At 36.8% G+C, this 23368-nt stretch overlaps 1 protein-coding gene across 1 annotated transcript in view; it reads left to right on the plus strand.

Moving 5' to 3' along the window:
• Positions 1–23368, plus strand: part of LRRIQ1 (leucine rich repeats and IQ motif containing 1) — a 224601-nt gene that overhangs the window by 114925 nt on the left and 86308 nt on the right. Inside the window, exons 18-22 of the mRNA XM_055396048.2 lie at positions 11219–11308; positions 11958–12079; positions 12605–12700; positions 12956–13038; positions 23048–23149. Of these exons, the coding sequence (XP_055252023.2) occupies positions 11219–11308; positions 11958–12079; positions 12605–12700; positions 12956–13038; positions 23048–23149 (493 nt within the window). The remainder of the gene's footprint in view (positions 1–11218; positions 11309–11957; positions 12080–12604; positions 12701–12955; positions 13039–23047; positions 23150–23368) is intronic.

Consider the following 23368-nt stretch of genomic DNA (forward strand, 5'->3'; position numbering starts at 1 on the left):
GATTTTCCGATCAGAGGCCTGCATAAGGTGAGATATTTTGATAGAGATGTGAAAACAGAGTGAAGGGATAGCCGTCAGATAAACTATAGATGGCTAAGTGGTATGGAAATGAAAAAAGCAGGGATTTTTAGTATACTAAAGGAACTCAAAGGTCACGAGAAATAGAACTGATTAGTGGGCTTCCTTGGTAGCTCAGCTGGTTAAGAATCCACCTGCAATGCAGAAAACCGCCGTTCAATTCTTGGGTCAGGAAGATCCCCTGGAGAAGGGATAGGCTACCCACTCCAGTATTCATGGGCTTCCCTGGTAGCTCAGCTGGTAAAGAATCTGCTTGCAATGTGGGAGACCTGGGTTTGATCCCTGGGTTTAGAAGATCCCCGGAGGAGGGCCTGGCAACCCACTCCTGTATTCTTGCTTGGAGAATCCCCATGGACAGAGGAGCCTGGCAGGCTACTCTCATGGGGTCGACACAAGATCAGACACGACTGAGCGACAAAGCACAACATAGCACAGTACTGATTAGTAGTGGAGAATAACCTGAGACCAGGAAGAAACATAAAAATGATCAGCGAACAGTCCCCATAAAGCCCATGATACGATTTCAAGAACTTTGAATTTTATTCAAATTTGATACAAAATTATTACTTGGTTTTGAGCAAAGGAGTTAAATGTATTATTTGTTTTAAATGGATAAATTTGGTTCTAATACAGAGATTATAGTTTAGGGGAGCTAAGAATTAAAGCTAAATACCAATTAGGAAACTATTGTTACTTTTCTTTCCTTTGATAATTTTTACTGTGTATTTAATTGCCATCACTTAATTTTCAAATAATCTTAACAAGTTCAGATGGCATAACCAAATTACCAAAGTGTCACTGCTTTTTTTGTGTTGTTCTTTCTTTCTTTTACTTTCCTATATACAGATGTAAGACTTATCTAACCAGGACTTTCTTTTGATCTTATTTAGGTCATAACAGTAGTTCCTTTGGATTAAGTCTATGCTCTTCTTTTAGATATCCGCGAGAGAGTTGTAGTCATCTATTCAAACTTATTTTTCACTCCCAGCCAACAAATACTGAATGCTTACAGTACGGTGGGCACCATGCTTGATACCGGTGTATGTACATAGACAGATATAACACAGTCCCTAGTCTAGGAGATATCAGAAATATATTTGAATTTTACAGTGAATTACAATTGCTATAAAAGAACTGTATATAAAACTGTCTTAATAAATTTGCCTCAAACAAAAAGCCTGGATCAGTATGCCATGAAGCTTTTATATTGGTTTGTTGCCTGTCTGAAATGTGTTTGTATTTAGCAAATGGTTAACCAAGGGGACACTGATAACCAAGAATCAATTTATTTGGGTTTTTATTAAGCATGTGTGTGTGAATGCTCAGTCATGTCTGATTCTCTGCAACCCCATGGACTGAAGCCTGCTCGGCTACTCTGTGCATGGAATTTTCCAGACAGGAATACTGGACTGGGTTACAATTTCCTACTCCGGCAGATCTTTCTTACTGAGGGATTGAACCCACGTCTCCTACATTGGCAGGAGGGTTCTTTACCATTAGCGCCACGTGGGAAGCCACGTGGGAATTTCAGTTTAGTTACTCAGTCGTGTCTGAGTCTTTGCAACCTGAGACTGCAACATGTCAGGCCTCCCTGTCCATCACCAGCTCCTGGAGCTAGCTCAAACTCATGTCTATCGAGTCAGTGATGCCATCCAGCCATCTCATCCTCTGTTGTCCCCTTCTCCTCCTGCCTTCAATCTTTCCAAGCATCAGGGTCTTTTCTAATGAGTCAGGTGGCCAAAGTATTGGAGCTTCAGTTTCAGTATTAGTAATGCCAATGAATATTCAGGATTGACTAGTTGTGTCTCCTTACATAAAGCCCATAGTTTGCCTTAATTTTTTAAATGCTGAGAAGTGAGGGATCTGAGATTTTATTCTGCATGCAATCTAACAAGGTAAGCTGCCACACTTTCAAGGAGGCTGGCAGAAAATATGAGACATTTATTATTTGTCAGGCAGAAGAACTGTCATGCTCGTATTTCTTTCCCTTTGCCCTCAAATTCCATAGAGAAGAATTCCCCCTTGGGAACTGGGAGGCCTAGGAAACCCTTCATTTCAAAAGGACTGCTAAAAAATCTGCTTGTTTTATGCTCCAGAGGAAGTCATTATTTTCTTATACCAGAACACATAAAAATTTTGCCTTCTGCACCTCAAGAAGACACTCAGAAACTATATTTTCCAAATCTGTTAGCTATAATATATTAACGTCTTTGGAAAGATAGTCCGGAACAAAAGATGTCATAAGTCACACAGAAGTGTTAGAGACATAAAGAAAGCTATCTCCCAACGATATGCACCCCTAGTATGTATATGGCAGATTTTCTCACACATAGCCACTCCAGGGGCCACTGTGAACAATCTGACAGGGGCTAGGATAAAATTCATTAGGCTATCCTCATGACACTTTTAATGAAGGTTACCAGGCTTCATTAAAGGTTACCCAGTTGTGGATGTGACTGTTGATGGAAGTAAAGTCCGACGCTATACAGAGCAATATTGCATAGGAACCTGGAATGTTAGGTCCATGAATCAAGACAAATTGGAACTGGTCAAGTAGAAGATGGCAAGAGTGAACATCGACATTTTAGGAATCAGTGAACTAAAATGGACTGGAATGGGTGAATTTAACTCAGATGACCATTATATCTACTACTGTGGGCAAGAATCCCTTAGAAGAAATAGAGTAGCCATCATGGTCAACAAAAGAGTCTGAAATGCAATACTTTGATGCAATTTCAAAAACAACAGAATGATCTCTATTCATCTCCAAGGCAAACCATTCAATACCACAGTAATTCAAGTCTATGCCCCAACCAGTAATGCTGAAGAAGCTGAAGTTGAACAGTTCTATGAAAACCTATAAGACCTTCTAGAACTGATACCCACAAAAGATGTCCTTTTCATTATAGGGAACTGGAATGCAAAAGTAGGAAGTCAAGAAATACCTGGAGTAACAGGCAAATTTGGCCTTAGAGCACGGAATGAAGCAGGGCAAAAGCTAATAGAGTTTTGCCAAGAGAATGCACTGGTCATAGCAAACACCCTCTTCCAACAACACAAGAGAAGACTCTACACATGGACATCACCAGATGTTCAACACCAAAATCAGACTGATTATATTCTTTGCAGCCAAAGATGGAGAAGCTCTATAAAATCAGCACAAACAAGACCAGGAGCTGACTGTGGCTCAGATCATGAACTCCTTATTGCCAAATTCAGACTGAAATTAAAGAAAGTAAGGAAAACCACTAGACCATTCAGGTATGACCTAAATCAAATCCCTTATGATTACACAGTGGAAGTGAGAAATAGATTTAATGGACTAGATCTGATAGATAGAGTGCCTGAGGAACTATGGACGGAGGTTCATGACATTCTCCAGGGGGCAGGGATCAAGACCATCCCCAAGAAAAAGAAATGCAAAAAGGCAAAATGGCTGTCTGACGAGGCCTTACAAGTATCTGGGAATAGTAGAGACGTGAAAGGCAAAGGAGAAAGAGAAAGATACACCCATTTGAATGCAGAGTTCCAAAGAATATCAAGCAAAGATAAGAAAGCCTTCTTCAGTGATCAATGCAAAGTAATACAGGAAAACAATAGAATGGGAAAGTCTAGAGATCTCTTCAAGAAAATTAGAGATACCAAGGGAACATTTCATACAAAGATGGGCTCAATAAAGGACAGAAATGGTATGGACCTAACAGAAGCAGAAAAAAATAAGAAGAGGTGGCAAGAATACACAGAAGAACTATACAAAATGATCTTCATGACCCAGATAATCACAATGGTGTGATCACTCACCTAGAGCCAGACATCCTGGAATGTGAAGTCAAGTGGGCCTTAGGAAGCATCACTACAAACAAAGCTAGTGGAGGTGATGGAATTCCAGTTGAGCTATTTCAAATCCTGAAAGATGATGCTGTGAAAGTGCTGCACTCAATATGTCAGCAAATTTAGAAAGCTCAGCAGTGGCCACAGGACTGGAAAAGGTCAGTTTTCATTCCAATCCCAAAGAAAGGCAATGCCAAAGAATGCTCAAACTACTGCACAATTGTACTCATCTCACATGCTAGCAAAGTAATGATCAAAATTCTCCAAGCCAGGCTTCAACTGTGCATGAACTCTGAACTTCCAGATCATCAAGCTGATTTTAGAAAAGGCAGAGGAACCAAAGATCAAATTGTCCACATCTGCTGGATCATCAAAAAAGCAAGAGAGTTCCAGAAAAACATCTATTTCTGCTTTATTGACTATGCCAAACCCTTTGACTGTGTGGATCACAACGAACTGAAGAATATTCTTAAAGTGATAGGAATACTAGACCACTTGACCTTCCTCCTGAGAAATATGAATGCAGGTCGAGAAGCAACAGTTAGAACTGGACGTGGAACAACCAACTGGTTCCAAATTGGGGAAGGAGTACGTCAATACTGTATATTGTTACCCTGCTTATTTAACTTATATGGAGATACATCATGAGAAATGCTGGACTGGATGAGTCACAAGCTGGAATCAAGATTGTCAAGAGAAATATCAGTAACCTCAGATATGCAGATGACACCACTTTTATGGCAGAAAGTGAAGAAGAACTAAAAAGCCTCTTGATGAAATTGAAAGAGGAGAGTGAAAAAGTTGGCTTAAAATTCAGTATTTAAAAAATGAGGATCATAGCATCCAGTCGCATCACTTCATGGCAAATAGATGGGGAAACAAGGGAAACAGTGACAGACTTTATTTTTTGGGCTCCAAAATCACTACAGATGGTGACTGCAGTCATGAAATTAAAAGACACTTGCTCCTTGGAAGAAAAGCTATGACCAACCTAGACAGCATTTTAAATAGACATTACTTTACCAACAAAGGCCTGTCTAGTCAAAGCTATGGTTTTTCCAGTAGTCATGTATGGATGTAAGAGTAGGACCATAAGAAAGCTGAGCACCAAAGAATTGATGCTTTTGAACTGTGGTATTGGAGAAGACTCTTGAGAGTCCCTTAGACTGCAAGGGGATCCAACCAGTCCATCCTAAAAGAAATCAGTCCTGAATATTCTTTGGAAGGACTGATGCTGAAGCTGAAACTCCAATACTTTGGCCACCTGATGCAAAGAACTGTGTCACTGGGAAAGACTCTGATGCTGGAAAAGATTGAAGGCAGGAGGAGAAGGGGACAACAGAGGGTGAGATGACTAGATGGCATCACTGACTTGATGGACATGAGTTTGAGCAAGCTCTGGGAGTTGGTGATGGACAGGGAGCCCTGGCGTGCTCCAGTCCATGGGTTTGCAAAGAGTTGGACATGACTGAGTGACTGAAGTGAACTGAACCAGGCATTTCCTCTTTGAGCTTTTGCACTGAACTTCCTATTGGACTTCAGCTTTATTCCAGGTATAGATGGAAGTCTTAGCTATTACACAGACTTTTTCTTGACCCTCAAAGAAGAATTCTAAGGCAATTCTGCCATCTAAAACAACCCTGACCAGTGAGTTGAAACTGACTTGAATGCTTTCAAGGCCATAATAGTGTTTTCTTAAACATTTGAAGGTGATATATGACCAGGATACCTTCCAGGTGGCATTTGTCCACACCATAGGAAGACTGAAAATCCAGAGATGTTTTATGAGGAGGTAGAAGTGGGGACTGGTGCAGGATCTGGCGCCATCACCCAAAGTCATCATAGACTTAAGGAAAATGACTGTCACAGTGTAGTCACAGACTCCTGGAAGGGGGTGGCAGGCCCAGCTGTAAGATAAATTTAAGGTGTTTGCACAAGCTTGGGAGGGCCCCACAAGGGCATTTTTCTTATGGTGGGAGGTTTCAAGAGTAGTTCTGAAGGACAGAAGATCATTAATTGTTCAGAAGAGGAACAAGTACATTTTTATAAAACCGAAGACCCTTGAGAGTCCCTTGGACTGCAAGGAGATCCAACCAGTTCATTCTAAAGGAGATCAGTCCTGGGTGTTCATTGGAAGGACTGATGCTAAAGCTGAAACTCCAATACTTTGGCCACCTCATGCGAACAGTTGACTCATTGGAAAAGACTCTGATTCTGGGAAAGATTGGGGGCAGGAGGAGAAGGGGATGACAGAGAATGAGATGGCTGGATGGCATCACCGACTCGATGGACATGAGTTTGAGTGAACTCCGGGAGTTGGTAATGGACAGGGAGGCCTGGCGTGCTGTGATTCATGGGGTCGCAAAGAGTCGGACACGACTGAGCTACTGAACTGAACTGAACCAGAATTAAATTTGTATACCCTAAGCGGATGCTGATTGCAGCCATGAAATTAAAAGACGCTTACTCCTTGGAAGGAAAGTTATGACCAACCTAGACAGCAAATTAAAAACAGAGACATTACTTTGCCAACCAAGGTCCATCTAGTCAAGGCTATGGTTTTTTCAGTGGTCATGTATGGATGTGAGAGTTGGACTGTGAAGAAAGCTGATCACCGAAGAATTGATGCTTTTGAACTGTGGTGTTGGAGAAGACTCTTGAGAGTCCCTTATACTGCAAGGAGGGCCAACCAGTCCATTCTAAAGGAGATCAATCCTGGGTGTTCACTGGAAGGACTGATGCTAAAGCTGAAACTCCAATAATTTGGCCACCTCATGTGACAAGTTGACTCATTGGAAAAGATTCTGATGCTGGGAGGGATTGAGGGTGGGAGGAGAAGGGGACGACAGAGAATGAGATGGCTGGATGGCATCACTGACTCGATGGACATGGGTTTGAGTGAACTCCGGGAGTTGGTGATGGACAGGGAGGCCTGGCGTGCTGTGATTCGTGGGGTCGCGGAGAGTCGGACATGACTGAGCGACTGAACTGTACTGAACTGAACTGAAGCCTCTTTTTGTCAGGCTTCACCCTGAGGGTTTGTCAATCAAGCTGACCTGGAACTTCCTATTAGGGAAAGAAATGTATTCCATGCCTAGGAATGATCAGGAGAAAATCCTGAGCTGTCAAAATAAGTCTGTGTCATCCTCCATGTATTTTTGCATAATTATTACATAGGAAGGAGCTGCTTGGGTATGAGGACAGCCACATAACTGATCAAATTGCCTTATCTAGGCATGTGGACAGAAGAAAGTGAGAGTAGTGAAGTCAGTCTACCAGCTCATTGTTAGCTTTTGTGATAAAAGGCACATAACTGTCAGACTCTAATGGTTCAGAAAACAGAAAAATTGTACAGATGGATTTCAAGAGCCACAACTATATGGCTGAAGTTAGCTAACAGATAACTGAAAAGGTATCAACGTTGATAATGAAGGGAGGGTTTAGAAAGTGTGTTTTGAGATTCATAATGGGCCAAGTTTCCAAGGATTTTAAGGATTCTGAGGTGCAACAAAAGTTATCAAGAAGTGTTAGGATTATTTTGAAAATGGCATGAGGCAGCTTGGATATAAGAGGAGGAAACTATTGGGGCTCGAAGTCAGGGGTTCTGGAAAGAAAACAAGTTCAAGACATGGCTTTAGAATCTGTAGGACTTGTTCAACTCTAAGTAACCTGTGGCTTAGAGCAAGTCTGATTCTAGTTTCATAGGTTAAATGAAAGGGTTATACTAGTTGGCATGAAAGTTTACATATACATATGCAAATAAGCAGTGCAGGAGACCCCAGTTCAATTCCTGGGTTGGGAAGATCCGCTGCAGAAGGGGTAGGCTACCTGCTTCAGTCTTCTTGGGCTTCCCTTGTGGCTCAGTTAGTAAAAAATCTGCCTGCAATGTGGGAGACCTGGGTTTGATCCCTGGATTGGCAAGATCCCCTGGAGAAGGGAAAGGCTACCCTCTTCAGTATTCTGGCCTGAAAAATTCCATGGACTGTATAGTCCATGGGGTTGCAAATAATGGGACACAACTGAGTGAGTTTCACTTTCATTTTCATGCAAATAAGCATGAAGGTTACTCCCAGTTTTTCTGATAGCCTTATTTCGTAGTCTTTTCAAGTTGGATTATAGGGTAAAAATTTCTTCTCCGATAAAAAGTCCAATGTATGTATATTCAAGTGTTGTGAATGCATAATTGCAAATATCGGAATTCAACTTTGTTTTCTGTTTCCCTGGTTTTATTTGTCCTCACATGTGTGTTTAATTCTGTCCAGTTTTATCATGATATTCTCACATGTAGACTCATGTACCCACCACCACAATCAGGATACAAAATAATTCCATCATTAGAAGACTCCATCCTGTTGCCCCTGTAGCCTCAGCCACCTCCCCAGTCCAGACTCTTGCATTGTCAACCATTCATCTGTCCTCCATTTCTATAATGTTGTCATGTCAAGAATGTTACATAAATGAGTCATGCAATTTGTAACATTTGCAGGTTGTTTTTTTCACTCATCTTAATTCCCTTGAGAGTCTTCCAAGTTGTGTTCATCCATGCTGTGCTCTGCTTAGTGGGTCAGTCGTGTCCTACTCTTTGCGATGCCATGGACTGTGGCCTGCTAGGCTCCTCTGTCTATGGGATTCTCCAGGCAAAAATACTGGAGTGGGTAACCATTCCCTTCTCCCAGGGGATCTTCCCAAACCAGGGATCGAACCTGGGTCTCCTGCACTGCAGAAAGATTCTTTACTGTCTGATCTACCATATTACAGTTATTTTTTTAAGTAGATAAATTTAGATTTTTAGTTGGAGTTTCAATATCAAACTCTCAAAAATTAATAGAATGCACAGGCTGAAAAGTAGAAGGATATATTAGACCTGAAAAGCACTATGAAGTGATTCAGCATAATTCAGATTATACAATTTTCACACAACAGAAAAATACAAATTCTATTAAAGTTCCCATAAACCAGGAGACAAAAACAATTTTATTTTTAATATGTAAATATTTGATATAGTCTTCTAATAAACAGGAAGCTTTCCAAATTCTCGTTGTAAATTAAGAACTATCTGAGCAGGAAGTTTTCTTAAGCATTAAATGAAATTTGTATATGCCCAGCAGTAAGATAGACATAATATACATTTTTAAACAGTAGCATATTTATAATTATGACCAATTCCTCCTGATGTTTTGAGTTTTTTCCCTCAACATACTAGATATTGCCATGTATATTTGATATTAATAAGCTTGAACTGATATAAATCAGTAGTCTTGGTAACATTTTTGATTGAGATTATATAATTACTAAGTATCTTTAGCATTTTATATTGTACCTTCTATTTATGTCTCTAAAATTTTTAAAAGACTGAAGCTAAAGAAGTATTCTAGAATCTTAAAAATGTCACCTTATATTAAAAAAAATAAGAAAAGCTATTTTCAAAGTTTTATGCACTTTTAGATATCAATTTAAAGACCTAAAAATTTCCCCAGACTTTATGTAGCTTTTCCAAGGAAGAAACCTCTATATGGTATGGTATCATCTACATGATGATATCACTCACCTCTTTGTACCTCTGTGATCAGAAGCAATAAACAAAGGTCAGTCACAGATCTCCGATATTTGGAAGACAGCATCCTCATTGTCTACCCTGACCACTGCAAGCTATGTGCAACTTACTCCTGAAACACAGGAACGACTGCCTGCCTCGGGGCTCGGGAATGGAAGATAGGTAGCTGTTCCTGTGCGAAGAGGACACTGACCAAAATCAACCATCTTCCTCAGGGCGTTACAAGCTTTCAGGAGATTCTAGACTTTCAAAATGTTCACACTACAGATTCTGCAGGTTCAGTTGTGTACGTTGAGAGACAGGTTCTTGGGTGCTCCCTACCCTACCATGATCCCAGAATCCTCTGGCATTTTGCCTTTTGTAGTATTGTCTCCACATCTCTTCATTTTAGCGGTTTTACAAAATAAGAATATTAATTTAACAATAACTGATATGTCTTGGACCTTGATCTTTCCTGGGATAAAACTAAATTTTCCTTGAATTGTCATACAAAAGAAATAATTAAAAAAATCTCAGCCACGCATACTGCTTGCAATTTTGCATATAGTAGCCCTTCTTAAGTCAGATATATATTCTTAAGCCAGGTATAACAGGTATATAACTGTGACATATGTGTTAACAATCTCTTCCCAGGTGGAACTGAACAATGTACTGGTGCGCAACTGTGTTCTTGTTACATAGATCCTCAGATAACATAAATTCGATTAGATTTCCTGAGACTGAATGCTATAAGCAGTGGTCTGCCGTTGCACTGCTGGTCTGTAGTCTGGATGTCTTAGTCTTGTCTTTCCAATGGTCTTTCAAGAGACAATCAAGAAACACTGAAGCTATATAAATGGAAAATTGAATTTAAGTCTTAGCTTATAGTCATTCCAGTTTTTAAAACAGAAATATGTTTGATCATTTTAGAAACTTTTAAAAATCAAGTTCATTGGTATTCTGACCATCCTTTTTTCTTAAAGATTTTTTGAAAATTATAGAACCAGAGAATGTTATTTAAACCATATTAGATAAGCCAAGTAAATAAAATTTAGATAATGATATCCTAAATTTTACAATTATATAAATTACTAGTGTAACTAGCACAGACAGTCCCATTGTAGAAAGATAAAAAGTTTGGAAATTACCTAAATGGAATAAAGATCTTATAAGATGAAGAGTGAAGTGACTTAAAATCATTTCAAATTTTATATTTTTATCATTCAAACCTTTGAATTACAGAATATAATATCAGGAACCATGTTCCATATATTTCCACAAAATTCTTTTTTTTCCATATATTCAGAAAATTTGTGAAATTTTGAACTAAAATTAAGTGAAAGCTAACTTACAGATAGTATTTTCAGAAAAAGTGATACTAATATGTTAAAATAATATAAATTTTAAACAGTGAGGTTTGATAGAAAATATAATTTGCATAATAAAAAGTTAAATGATTACAGTTTACATCTAGAGTTGGCACTGAGTCCTAGTTCTCAAACAGTTAAATACACTGAACAATCTGCACTTCTCATTTTTTAGAACATGTGAGTACTCAAGGTTTTACTTTATTCTACTTGGGGATGAAAAATTTTATCCCGTTTTTTAGAATGTCTGCTTTAAACAGATTCATAACAAGAGCAAGTAGCAAATTTTCCTCTAAGTAGAAATGCTGATATACGCTCTTAACATTGGTAATGTGTAAGACAGTTTAAAAGAATCTTTATAAAAGTTATGGAAACTAAATTATGTACATTAATGTTATTATTTGTTCAGGCTGCCTTAGAGAAGGAATGGCTTGCTTTAGATTCCGCCCGCTTCCCTTCACAAACACTGCTTCTTCCAAACCAGCTGCACTGGCCAAAGGTAACATGTCTTGGAAATCTCTTAGTGCTCGATCTTTGCTCATTTCTTAAGGTTATGCTATGCTGCAGTGATTAATAATACAATTTATTGACTTGAAAAACACAATTACTTTTAGAAGCCTCTGACTTCCTCCTCATCCCCAGATGTAATTTTTCATGTAGCTTTTCTTTCATTTGCTCCTAATTTTTTTTTCTTTATTTTGGATTTCTTTCAACACTTTATTTCACAGTAGCAAAAAAAAAAAAAAATATATGATATGCTTCAGCTGCATAAAATCACTAGTTGACAGCACTTTAAAAATACAAAAATATGCATTAAAAGGGCAACAGCTGAAGATTCTCAGTCAGAGGTCAATGGACTGTAATATCTGTTATTTATTTGATAATCTTTGAAGTTTTTGTTTTCTGAATTTTTTTATGATCTTTTCAATTAATCATTTTGTATATGCAAACTATACAAAAAGCATACTTCTCACCACTGCAAGAAAGGACATTTGTATGTCTAGTCTATAAATTTCATTTTATTACAATTTTTAATTTTTATGTAAGTTTTTCTTAAACTATTCAGTAATATGCATGTAAAGTAATACAATATAAATGTTAGATTTTTTCAATTTATTTTATATGTATGTACTTTTTTCTCTGGTAAGTTCTCTGGAATCTTAAAATATGATGATACTTCACTTAATTTACCAAGTCATCCATCTCAAGCATGGCTATGTAATGAGAAAGAAAATTTGCTTTCATCAGAACACACACAATTTAATAGCAGGTAAGCTAAATTGCTCTTTTAGAGGATCAACCTTTAATGAATGACAAGAATATTATACTCCTTACAAAAATAGTAAGATTATGAAAATATGTATGAATTTGCTTGTTTAGAACATGGTAGAGCATTTGTATTAAAAATTTAATGATTTTATGGAGTTTTCAGTGTATGAAAAATGTGTGATGTACATTCATTAAAGCAAATACAAAGCGTCAGTGAAATAATATTATTAACTGTTGTATGCAAGTGGACTTTTAAATACTGCTATATAGGCAGAGATAAGAGTTAGAATAAAAATTCCAATGTTGTTTCTTTCGACAATAGGGTTGAAATATGCTTCAAGTAATTGAAATGTAAACATTTAAAATTAATGGCTGACTTTTATTACTTTTCAAGATAAAGTTTTTTTTCTGTAACTTAAATATATTTTATTTCCAAGTGTGAGACAACATAAACAGCTTGTAGTTTTAAAAAGTGCTGATATACTTGTGTTGATTCAGTCAAGTGTGGTTTTTGTCCTATTGCTAGATCAGAAAATAGAACTTTATCCAGACCATTTGAAGCAAAGACCAGCAGAAAGAGTCTGCTAAAGTCTGAAAAAGAAGAAAAAATTTCAGAAGAATGGTATGTAGTTCATTTAACACTAACATATTAAGAAATTTAGATACTTTTAAATGTCCAAAACAGGTATTTTTTAAGATTTCAAGAATATCTTTATTAGTTTTTAAGAAACTATATCTCTGTTAAATTTAGATTCTTAAATGGGAATTCAAATTTGTTTTGGTATGATATAATTCAGATATATATGTTTATATGTATATGCATAATATAAATATAGTCTGAGGATTTTTGCTTTTATTAAATTTGATCTTTTAATAGGGGTTTTAAGGATATCTCTACTGCTCAGCAGATGCTGAAGAGAGCACAGAAAATGAAATCAAAGAAATTAAGGAAAAAATTAGGTGGGTAATCAATGCTCAGTAACTGTGTATCTGACATGAAAATATAATCTTTTAAACTATTTTTAGCAAATTGTATTTAATAAGCATAGAAATAAAATGCATAGATATGAGACTGTCTAAGGTAATATTCCATAAGCAGAATAAGAAAATGTAGAGAAATTTATGATATTGCATTTGATGCTTAATTATACTCTTAAATGCTGTTTCTACTTTCCCCTGTTTCTTGTCTGCTCTGCTATTGATTATTCTATCTATTGTGCCCTGAGAATTATGCTGTAATCGCTTTCTAAGCTGGTTCGTCTCAGCAAATGGTGATTCTAAAGAGCATCTGCTTCACGTGCTTATTCCTTTGTGTGTTTTTAAATTGCTTGATTATTCTATAAACTATTTCCGTACATCTATCAGTTCCATGAACATCAACTTTGACACTTTGGGAAAGGAGCACAGTATATATCTTTTGTGGTTATGCTGAACTTGCAAAATGTTCAAAGGCATCTTTCTTCTGTCCCACTTGCCAGGCTCATTTGTCTTTATTTGGACACCTCACTTAATATGTGGAGTAATTTATAGATATTAGAGCAAGAAATAGGTGGTTAATGGATTTATAGCTATAAATAAGACAATTTAAGTTATCTGTATATTTCATATAGCTTTGTGTTTACTCATGGGCTCATAGGCTCAATATAAGTAACATGACATTCTTTTCTATCTGCTTTCTCTCATTCATCAATTTCCTTTATAAAAATCTTAATGTCAGTGAAATGTTTCCATAAAAGTACCATTACTCCTGAGACAAGCAAGGAGTCTATATTTATCCAGTAGTTCTAGCTTATACCAGTATACAAAGAAACACACAGATTAATTTTTACCTTTATTAGTTTTCTATTTATTAATTTGATCAATTCAATTCTAGAATTCTAAGAAATATATGTGTGTATGTATATATATATATATAATTTTTAGAAACAAAATAACTAAGATACTGTTGGAATAACTGATTCTTGTTATTATTCTGATTCTTGTCTTATTCTGAGGAATAACTGATATTTGTTGACCCAGCAGTTACTAGCCATTGATAAATTACTGATGACTCATTTTTATATTCATAAATGTTCAACTTTCCTTTTTTGACCTTATATAGTGATATCTTAATGTTATCTTTATCTTTTTAAGATAAGTGTGATTTTTTTGTGTGTACTCAAAGATTTTTATGTTTAAAGTATTAAAATTTCAAGCATTTTTAGAGAAAATGTCAGTATTTGCTTTGTTGTCAGATTGTTTAGTATTGTAAACTCCTACCAAGTCCATCCAGGCTCTGTGAACCGAATACTGTGTGGTGGTTACCCAGGGAAATATAACCCCAAACCCTTAAAAACAGTGAGACTCTCCTTCAGTTCTGGGGAAGTTCAGTGCAGTAACTCAGGGTAGTTTGATAATGTTATATTGCTTTGATGGCTATTTCTACTCATTTTCAACAGTATCAAAAGCAACATTTAAATAAATGTTTTGAGATTAATAAAAGTTACTGAAACTCCTGGAGCAAGTTCATATACCAAAAGTGGCTTAAGAACTGATTCAGCCAGTGTTCAACACATATTTATTATTTATGTTCAAGATCTAGTTTTTAAATTATTTACAGTATTTGCAATAGTCTGTGATAGTGAAGCTAAGGAAAATTTTGTCTTGTTAGACTCTGTCTCTGGAAATACATAGGTCTTTCTTGCTATTTATAGTAACTGAGTTTTTTTATTTTAGGTTGAGTACATTTTTAATAAATATGCATAGTAGGTAATATTTTTAGAAAAATTTTAATAAGGAATATATACTCAACATAAAAATAAAAATCATTGCTTCAATTAGAAGCCATAATTAGGCCAAAAATTAGACATAATATTATGAAGCAAAAGTTAAACTTCTTTTCTGTCACAAGGGGGCATGATAGGGTAACAAAAGAAAAAGGATAACCAGATATTCAAGCTAACAGGTATTTCTAAAATTTAGCATTTTGCCAGTGGTCATTAAGTATGACCTGTTGGGTAAAAATCCAAAATGGCAATCATATAATTTTTATAGAGATATTTACTCTAGTTACATGATTGTAAGCCAAATCACATTCTTATTACTGTGTGAGGTTTTGAGTCTTTATATTAAGCTTTTGTTTTGTTTCTCAAAAGAATATTTTATCAAAATACTATAAGATTGATGAAATGAAACCAATTTTCAAAACTTTGCATTCTGAAGTGTAAGACAAAATGGTGACCTTTAAATCCTTCTTACTCTTGTTCTTTACTCCCCCCTTTACCACACATACCCAGAATAGATATAGTCAAGGTAAGATTAAAGATGAAAAAGAAAATCAGTGGGGTCCTGTACAATTATATTTTAATCTTTAGTAGGTAGACGATATAGCATTTATGTCTTTTTGTATATGTGAGCAAATAATTTAAGACTCTGTAATTCAGTCTTTCTTCTTAAAGAATAAAATATTTTCTAGTGTTAACGCAGTCAATTAATATATGCAATTAATTAATGAATTGTGATATACTATTAAGTAATTTGGGCTTCCCTTATAGCTCAGTTGGTAAAGAACCCGCCTGCAATGCAAGAGACCCCAGTTCGATTCCTGGGTCGGGAAGATCCACTGGAGAAAGGATAGCCTACCCACTCCAGTATTCTTGGGCTTCCCCTGTGGCTCAGCTGGTAAAGAATCTGCCTGCAATGTGGGAGACCTTGGTTTGATCCCTGGGTTGGGAAGATCCCCTGGAGAAGGGAAGGGCTACCCACTCCAGTTTGCTGGCCTGCAGAACTCCATGGACTATATAGAAAAGATTGGGACATGACTGCGCGACTTTCACTTTCTTTCACTTTCACTCTAATGGCCATAATTTTAAACTTTTATTACTTAATACATTTAAATTATATTTTAAACATTTTAATTCTGTTAAATACTTTAAAATTTACTAATAATTTTGAAATATACAGTTATATATGTGTATTTCTTACATGTCCAACTTGCCAACTTGAAAATTTCAGGCCACCAGAGGGCAACATTATTCATAAAGCTGCGGGAGATTAACCAGCTCTATGGGTGTAGTCACTCAGTCCTGTCTGACTCCTTGTGATCCCATGGACTGTAGCCCGCCAGGCTCCTCTGTCCATGGAATTCTCCAGGCAAGGGTACTGGAATGGGTTGCCGTTTCCTTCTTCAGGGGATATTCCCAATTCAGGGATTGAACCTGTGTCTCCTGCATTGCAGGCAGATTCTTTACTCTTTAAGCCACCAGGGAAGCCCCGTTTTGTTTTGTTTTTTTTCCCCAAGTATTTGTTTAGTTTTCATCTGACACTTAATAACATTAATTTATAATCACATCTATTTTTTTCCAGCCTCCTCTGTCCATGGAATTCTCCAGGCAGGAATACTGGAGTGGGTAGCCATTTTCTTCTCCAGGGGATATTCCCGACCCAGGGATTGAACCCTGGTCTCCTGGTGTAGGGAGAGTGTCAGATGGGACAATCAGAGAAGAGAAAATTAAATGGAATCCTTTCAGTCTAACAAAGCAGTAATCCTCAAGGCAGTGGGGCATAAATATAGAAGTATGGAAGCATTAATCCAAATTTCATACTGTGAAAAACCTTTTGATTTTTGATGTGGAGCTCTCTTCAAAGAGGAGAGGTCTGTGTGTAGGGATTTTAGTGGAGAGCGAATGGTAAGTTTAAGGGCTAAGAATATAAGGATGAAAACATAATGTGGCTTTCTAACATTTATCATATTTATGCATATTAAATTTTAGAGTTAGAAGAAAGATAAACCGGAATGAAGAAAAGAAGGTTAATTTCATTATAAAGCTAGAACTCCCATTAGGGATATTGGGCTTTCCAGATGGCTCAGTGGTAAAGAATCTGCCTGCACTGCAGATGACCTGGGTTCAATCCCTGAGTCAGGGAGATCCCCTGGAGATGGCTACCCACTGCAGTATTCTTGCCTGGGAAACACTAAGGACAGAGGAGCCATGCGGGCTACAGTCTATGGGGTGGCAAAGAATCAGACACAACTGAGCACACACACATGTGCACACACACATTACTAGGGATAAGAATCATCTTGCAGCTGTTGACAACGCCTAGCACAGTGTCAAGTACATGGAAAGCATTCAATAAATATTTGCTGATCCCATGTGAATGAAGAAAAAAGCTTGAGATTGTGTTGGTATCATTTAGTTATAGCCAAAAATTAAGCCATATAGCATCAGAGGAGAAGGGGACGACAGAGAATGAGATGGCTGGATGGCATCACCAACTCTGTGGACATGAGTTTGAGTGAACTCCGGGAGTTGGTGATGGACAGGGAGGCCTGGCGTGCTGTGATTCATGGGGTCGCGGAGAGTCGGACACGACTGAGCGACTGAACTGAACTGAACTGAACTGAAGCCATATAGGAAATAATAAAAGCTAACTTTTTAGTATGAATTGAGCTGTTCATGAGCTATAGCAAAGAGATCAGGTTGCAAAATGATAAGACAGTTAAGACATGTTAAGGAGGAAGGATCAAAAGGAAACAGCTTAGACAAAACTGACAAAGTGAAGCATATTGCTGATTTATTTTGTTCACCTCAGTGATTTCCAAAAGGAACTTAAAAGAATTTTGATTAAATGTTACTTCATTGTGCTATAAATAAACCAATAATAAAACTTATTTGAATACTAAAACCATGGAGGACTCAGTCTCCACTTGTTCCCCACCAAATTCCCTGAACCTAATACCGTAGTGGCGGTTTAGTCACAAGTCGTGTCCGACTATTACAACCCCATGGACTGTAGCCTGCAGGCTCCTCTGTCCATGGGATTCTCCAGGTAAGAACACTGGAGTGGGTTGCCAGTTCCTTCTTCAGGGGATTTTCCCAACCCAGGAGTTGAATCCAGGTCTCCAGTATTGCAGGTAGATTCTTTACCAACTGAGCTATGAGGGAAGCCCCATTTTATAGTCATTTAATGTATTTTAGTGCATTTTATAGTCATTTAAATACTATAGTAGATGTTCAATAAATAACTATTAAGCAGATCAGCAGTAAGTTAGATAAACATCACTAAAGACCTATAAATCCGTGTATGTGTATGACTGTGTAGTTTATAGTCATTTTAAATATATGTTTATGTTTAAGAAAAAAGTGAAAGTCTTAGTTACTAAGTTGTGTCCACCTCTGCAAACCCATAGACTATAGCCTGCTAGGTTCTCTGTCCATGGAATTCTCCAGGCAAGAATACTAGAGTGGGTAGCCATTCCCTTCTCCAGGGGATATTCCTGACCCAGGGGCTGAACCCAGGTCTCCTGCATTGCATGCAGATTCTTTACCATCTGAACCACCAGGGAAGCCTTTGTTTGAGAAAGAAAGAAAAGAAAGTGAAGTTGCTCAGTCCTGTCCAACTCTTTGCGACCCCATCAACTGTAGCCTGCCAGGTTCCTTTGTCTATGGAATTTTCCAGGCAAGGATACTGGAGTGAGTTACCATTTCCTTCTCCAGGGTATCTTCCCAACCCAGGGATCGAACCCAGGTCTCCTGCACTGCAGGCAGACTCTTAACCGTGAGAAAGCAAATTTAAATTAGTAAATAATACTTGTTAATAAATAATGAACTATAGTCATTCAACCTTAACATAAAACTTATTTTATAGTATTGCTCTGAATGGCACATACAGAAAATGGATAATAATCAGATTTTCAGATTTTCATGTATGTCATTAGTAAGATAAACCAGTGAGCTAAGTTTAAGATTAAAGAAACTGTAAAGAGATTGCTTGGGATCTTTACAGATTGAAATAAAATTATTTTATTTCGTAAAATCTGTAAAGAGATTGAAGTAATTTTAAGGATATTATAATGCCCAAAGAAAATTCTTACTTAAATGAAGTAATGATATACAGTGTCAAGCACAGAACCACATACATAATGGAAACTCAGCTTACTTATTGATGTTGTTCAATTGCTAAGTCGTATCTGACTCGTTACGATCCCATGAACTGCGCTTTACTTATGGGTTTCTCTAAATAAATGACAAAGATGTATTTAAAACCTATTTCTCAAATACTGGGCAAGTCATACTGGGAGATACAAAAATTTTAAAAACCGCAGCATAGACCTGCCATTGATGATTGCTGAGGAGTAGATTTAAATGACTTTGGAATGGTCTTTATAATATCCTTATCTACTGGCTTTCTTACTCAATTGTGTATTTTTTGAAGGTAGCAATGGTATCATTCATGGTGGTCTTTTCAGGAACCATTAGAATCAGGTAATTTTTTTTCCCACCTAGAATTACTATATTTTTGGTTTCTTGTAAATATTCCTTATTATTATTCCTTTGCAACTTGAATTATTTTAAACCCATTTAAGGTGATATAATCAGAATGCTGTGAAATAAAAATATTAAAAATGTAGTATTATTTATGTGCTCTTGATGAATAAAATGATCTTATTGAGTAAATTAGGGCTTCCCTGGTGGCTCAGACAGTAAGGAATCTGCCTGCATTGCAGAAGACCCAAGTTTGATCCCTGGGTTGGAAAGATCCTCTGAAGAAGGGAATGGCTACCCACTCCATTATTCTTGCCTGGAGAATATAGAACTAGACAACTCTTCTAAATATTTTATGTGTTGAATTATTTAATCATGATAGTAGTGTGAAGAAAGTACTATCCTTATCCATGGTTTACATATTAAGAAATCAAGTCATGGAGAGCTTATTATTTGCCCAAAAGAGTACAAAAGAACTTAGAGAAGATCCATTGCTTTTATTTCATGTGCTATATTGAATTAAATGAAGTCAATTATGGATCGAACATCTGTTCCTTTATATCATTCCTTATTCTAGTAATGATTTAAGATCGTCTCCAGGAAATGTTACTGTTTTTTATGTAGTAATTATCTGTTTAATAGGTGCCCTTTATTGAGTACCCACCTACACTTATGTCTTGATGCTTTTGCACACAATTAATTTGCACAGTAATATTTCAAAGTTAATATTATTGGACAAAAAGGAAGAAGAGGGTGGGACCCATTTGTCCAGAATTATACAACTATTAAAATTGGAGCTTGGCTCTAACCCAGTTTTGTACAAGTGTAGTGTTTCTTGTCAGGAAATACAAAAAGATCAAATGAAAGGGCAAGAAAGTTAGGAGAATGTGTAGAAAAATTAAAGGTTATAATAAGTTATCATAGAATATGTAAACCCGTAGTAACCTGCCTTCCCTGACTGACTAATGATCTTTTATTAAAACATTTGTTTCTGGCTGTGTTGGGTCTTCTAGTTGTGGCGCTCTGCTGCTCCCTTGTTGCGGCGCTCGGCCTTCTCACTGCAGTGGTTTGTCTTGTTGGGAGCAAGGACTCTAAGCACGCAGGCTTACGTGGCTGTAGCTCGGAGGCTCTAGCGCACAGGCTCAGTAGTTGTGGCACATGGACTTAGTTGCTCTGTGGCATGCAGGATCTTCCGGACTAGGGATCAGAACCATGTCTCCTGTATTGCTAGGTGGATTCTTTACCTCTGAGCCACCAGTTCAGTTCAGTCGCTCAGTTGTGTCCGACTCTTTGCGACCCCATGAATCACAGCACGCCAGGTCTCCCTGTCCATCACCAACTCCCGGAGTTCACTCAAACTCATGTCCATCGACTCGGTGATGCCATCCAGCCATCTCATTCTCTGTCGTCCCCATCTCCACCCACCCCCAATCCCTCCCAGCATCAGAGTCTTTTCCAGTGAGTCAACTCATCGCATGAGGTGGCCAAAGTATTGCAGTTTCAGCTTCAGCATCAGTCCTTCCAATGAACACCCAGGACTGATCTCCTTTAGAATGGACTGGTTGGATCTCCTTGCAGTCCAAGGGACTCTCAAGAGTCTTCTCCAACCCCACAGTTCAAAAGCATCAATTCTTCCGTGCTCAGCTTTCTTCACAGCCCAACTCTCACATCCATACATGATCACTGGAAAAACCATAGCCTTGACTAGAGGGATCTTGGTTGGCAAAGTAATGTCTCTGCTTTTTAATATGCTATCTAGGTTGGTCATAACTTTCCTTCCAAGGAGAAAGCATCTTTTAATTTCATGGCTGCAATCAGCATCTGCAGTGATTTTGGAGCCCAACAAAATAAAGTCTGACACTGTTTCCACTGTTTTTCTATTTCCCGTGAAGTGATGGGACCAGATGCCATGATCTTTGTTTTCTGAATGTTGAGCTTCAAGCCAACTTTTTCACTCTCCTCTTTCACTTTCATCAAGAGGCTTTTGAGTTCCTCTTCACTTTCTGCCATAAGGGTGGTGTCATCTGCATATCTGAGGTTATTGATATTTCTCCCAGCAATCTTGATTCCAGCTTGTGCTTCTTCCAGCCCAGCGTTCCTCATGATGTACTCTGCATATAAGTTAAATAAGCAGGGTGACAATATACAACCTTGACGTACCAAGGATGTCCACGAATGCTCTTTTTATCATACCAGTATTTGTTTACTGATTTAAGTGATATATAGTACTTGTTCAATTTAATATATAGTTATTATTATTATTGATAATTCATATGTATTCATATAGAAGCATCCAACTCTTACAATACCTAGGTCGCTTACAATTATGAGATGTGTCCAAATATTGACTGATATTTTCCCTAATCTGAAAAACAAAATCTCTCTGAAACATGTGAATCATGCTTCAGTTCAGTTCAGTTCAATCGCTCAGTCGTGTCCGACTCTTTGAGACCCCATGAATCACAGCACACCAGGCCTCCCTGTCCATCATCAACTCCTGGAGTTCACTCAAACTCATGTCCACAGAGTCAGTGATGCCATCCAGCCATCTCATTTTCTGTCGTCCCCTTCAGGGTGAATTATAACTGGAAGACTAATGGAAATCTTCAGCATACTCATACTTGAGAATAACTGCAAATACTTTTCTGCTTTTCTAATTCACATTTGAAAAAACATGCTATCTTAGCATTTAATTAAAATAAGTAATTTGGGTTTTATGATATTTTAAATCTCAGTTTTCATTTAACATATTCACTTGAATTATACTAGGTATTAATAGAAAATTCTTAAAGTCTCTTTTTGCAAGATGATATAAAGGTATCAATAAAATGTAGACTGTTCTGAATTGTGGTTTTACATTAGCCTACTTCATTTATTTTTTTATTGATGTATCACTGACATACAACATTATATCAGTCAGATACAACCTATCTTTTTTAAAGTATATTAACCTACTTTAAATGAAGAACTTTCTACTCTGTATTACAGTTCTTCAACAAGCACAAACCTTTTGTCTTAATTAAACCACACTAAATCCCCAATTTCACATTCCTTTGAACCATTTATTATCAATAAAAAGTTTTAGGACCCTACTTTTACAATTATTTTTTGTAAAATTAATATATTCAGGATTCTCTTGGCTATAAAAAATACTTAGAATTTATACATCTTCATTATGTGAAATATCATAGATCAATGCAAACCAGAAATCATTCATTTATCTGTAAAATCAATGAAAATTGTATTTTATGTTTCTTATCTCATTTGTCTTGCTTCCATCTCCTATATCTTACCTTCTTATAGTTCAGAGAAGGAAAAATGGCCTTTCCTAATCAATAGCTTTTATCTATGTATATTTATGAAAAAATGTATTTGAAAAAAAAAATATCGGGAATGTAACAAAGGAGTTAAAATAAACAGTAAAACACCTCCAGAAATAAAAAGTTGATGGCGTAACTGGAAATTTTAAGTGAAATTTTTTCTCATTATTCGTGTTTCTGCCCTGTGTAGTAAGTATTGTCTGGTTCTTAATCTGATAACCAAGAGTATATAGAAGTTGGGTACTTTGCTATATTATAAAGATATTTTTTTTAAATCATAATCAATTTCACAAAATTTTATAGAATGGCTATTATTTTTAATATTAATATAGAAAATGTTTAGTAATTTGAGAGAAGGAAAGAACCAGAGCTGAACTTTTGTCTTACTCTTTCTTTGTCTAGATCCCACTGTGCGCCTAGCATTATTCAAAAACAATGAAAATAAAGTTTCTGTTACAAAACCACCAGAGAAAGCACAGCCCCAAAGAGATGGTTTCTTTGAAGGTATGAATTAATGACAGACATATAGAAAAATTAAAAAGATGGAAAATTGTCTTTAAAGAAAAATTTTAAAAATCTTCATTAGTCCTAAAGCACATATATAAATAATTATGTATAAAACTTAACTAAGTAAAAGTCAAATATGGTTCTTGGAGCTAAAATACTAACTTGGTATCTTTAGCATGGTAGTTTAGTATTTGTATTGTTGCATATATAAATTTA

Source organism: Moschus berezovskii, chromosome 6 (assembly GCF_049115385.1).
Source record: "Moschus berezovskii isolate FMDL1 chromosome 6, NW_MosBer_1.0, whole genome shotgun sequence".
Classification (NCBI taxonomy): Eukaryota; Metazoa; Chordata; class Mammalia; order Artiodactyla; family Moschidae; genus Moschus; species Moschus berezovskii.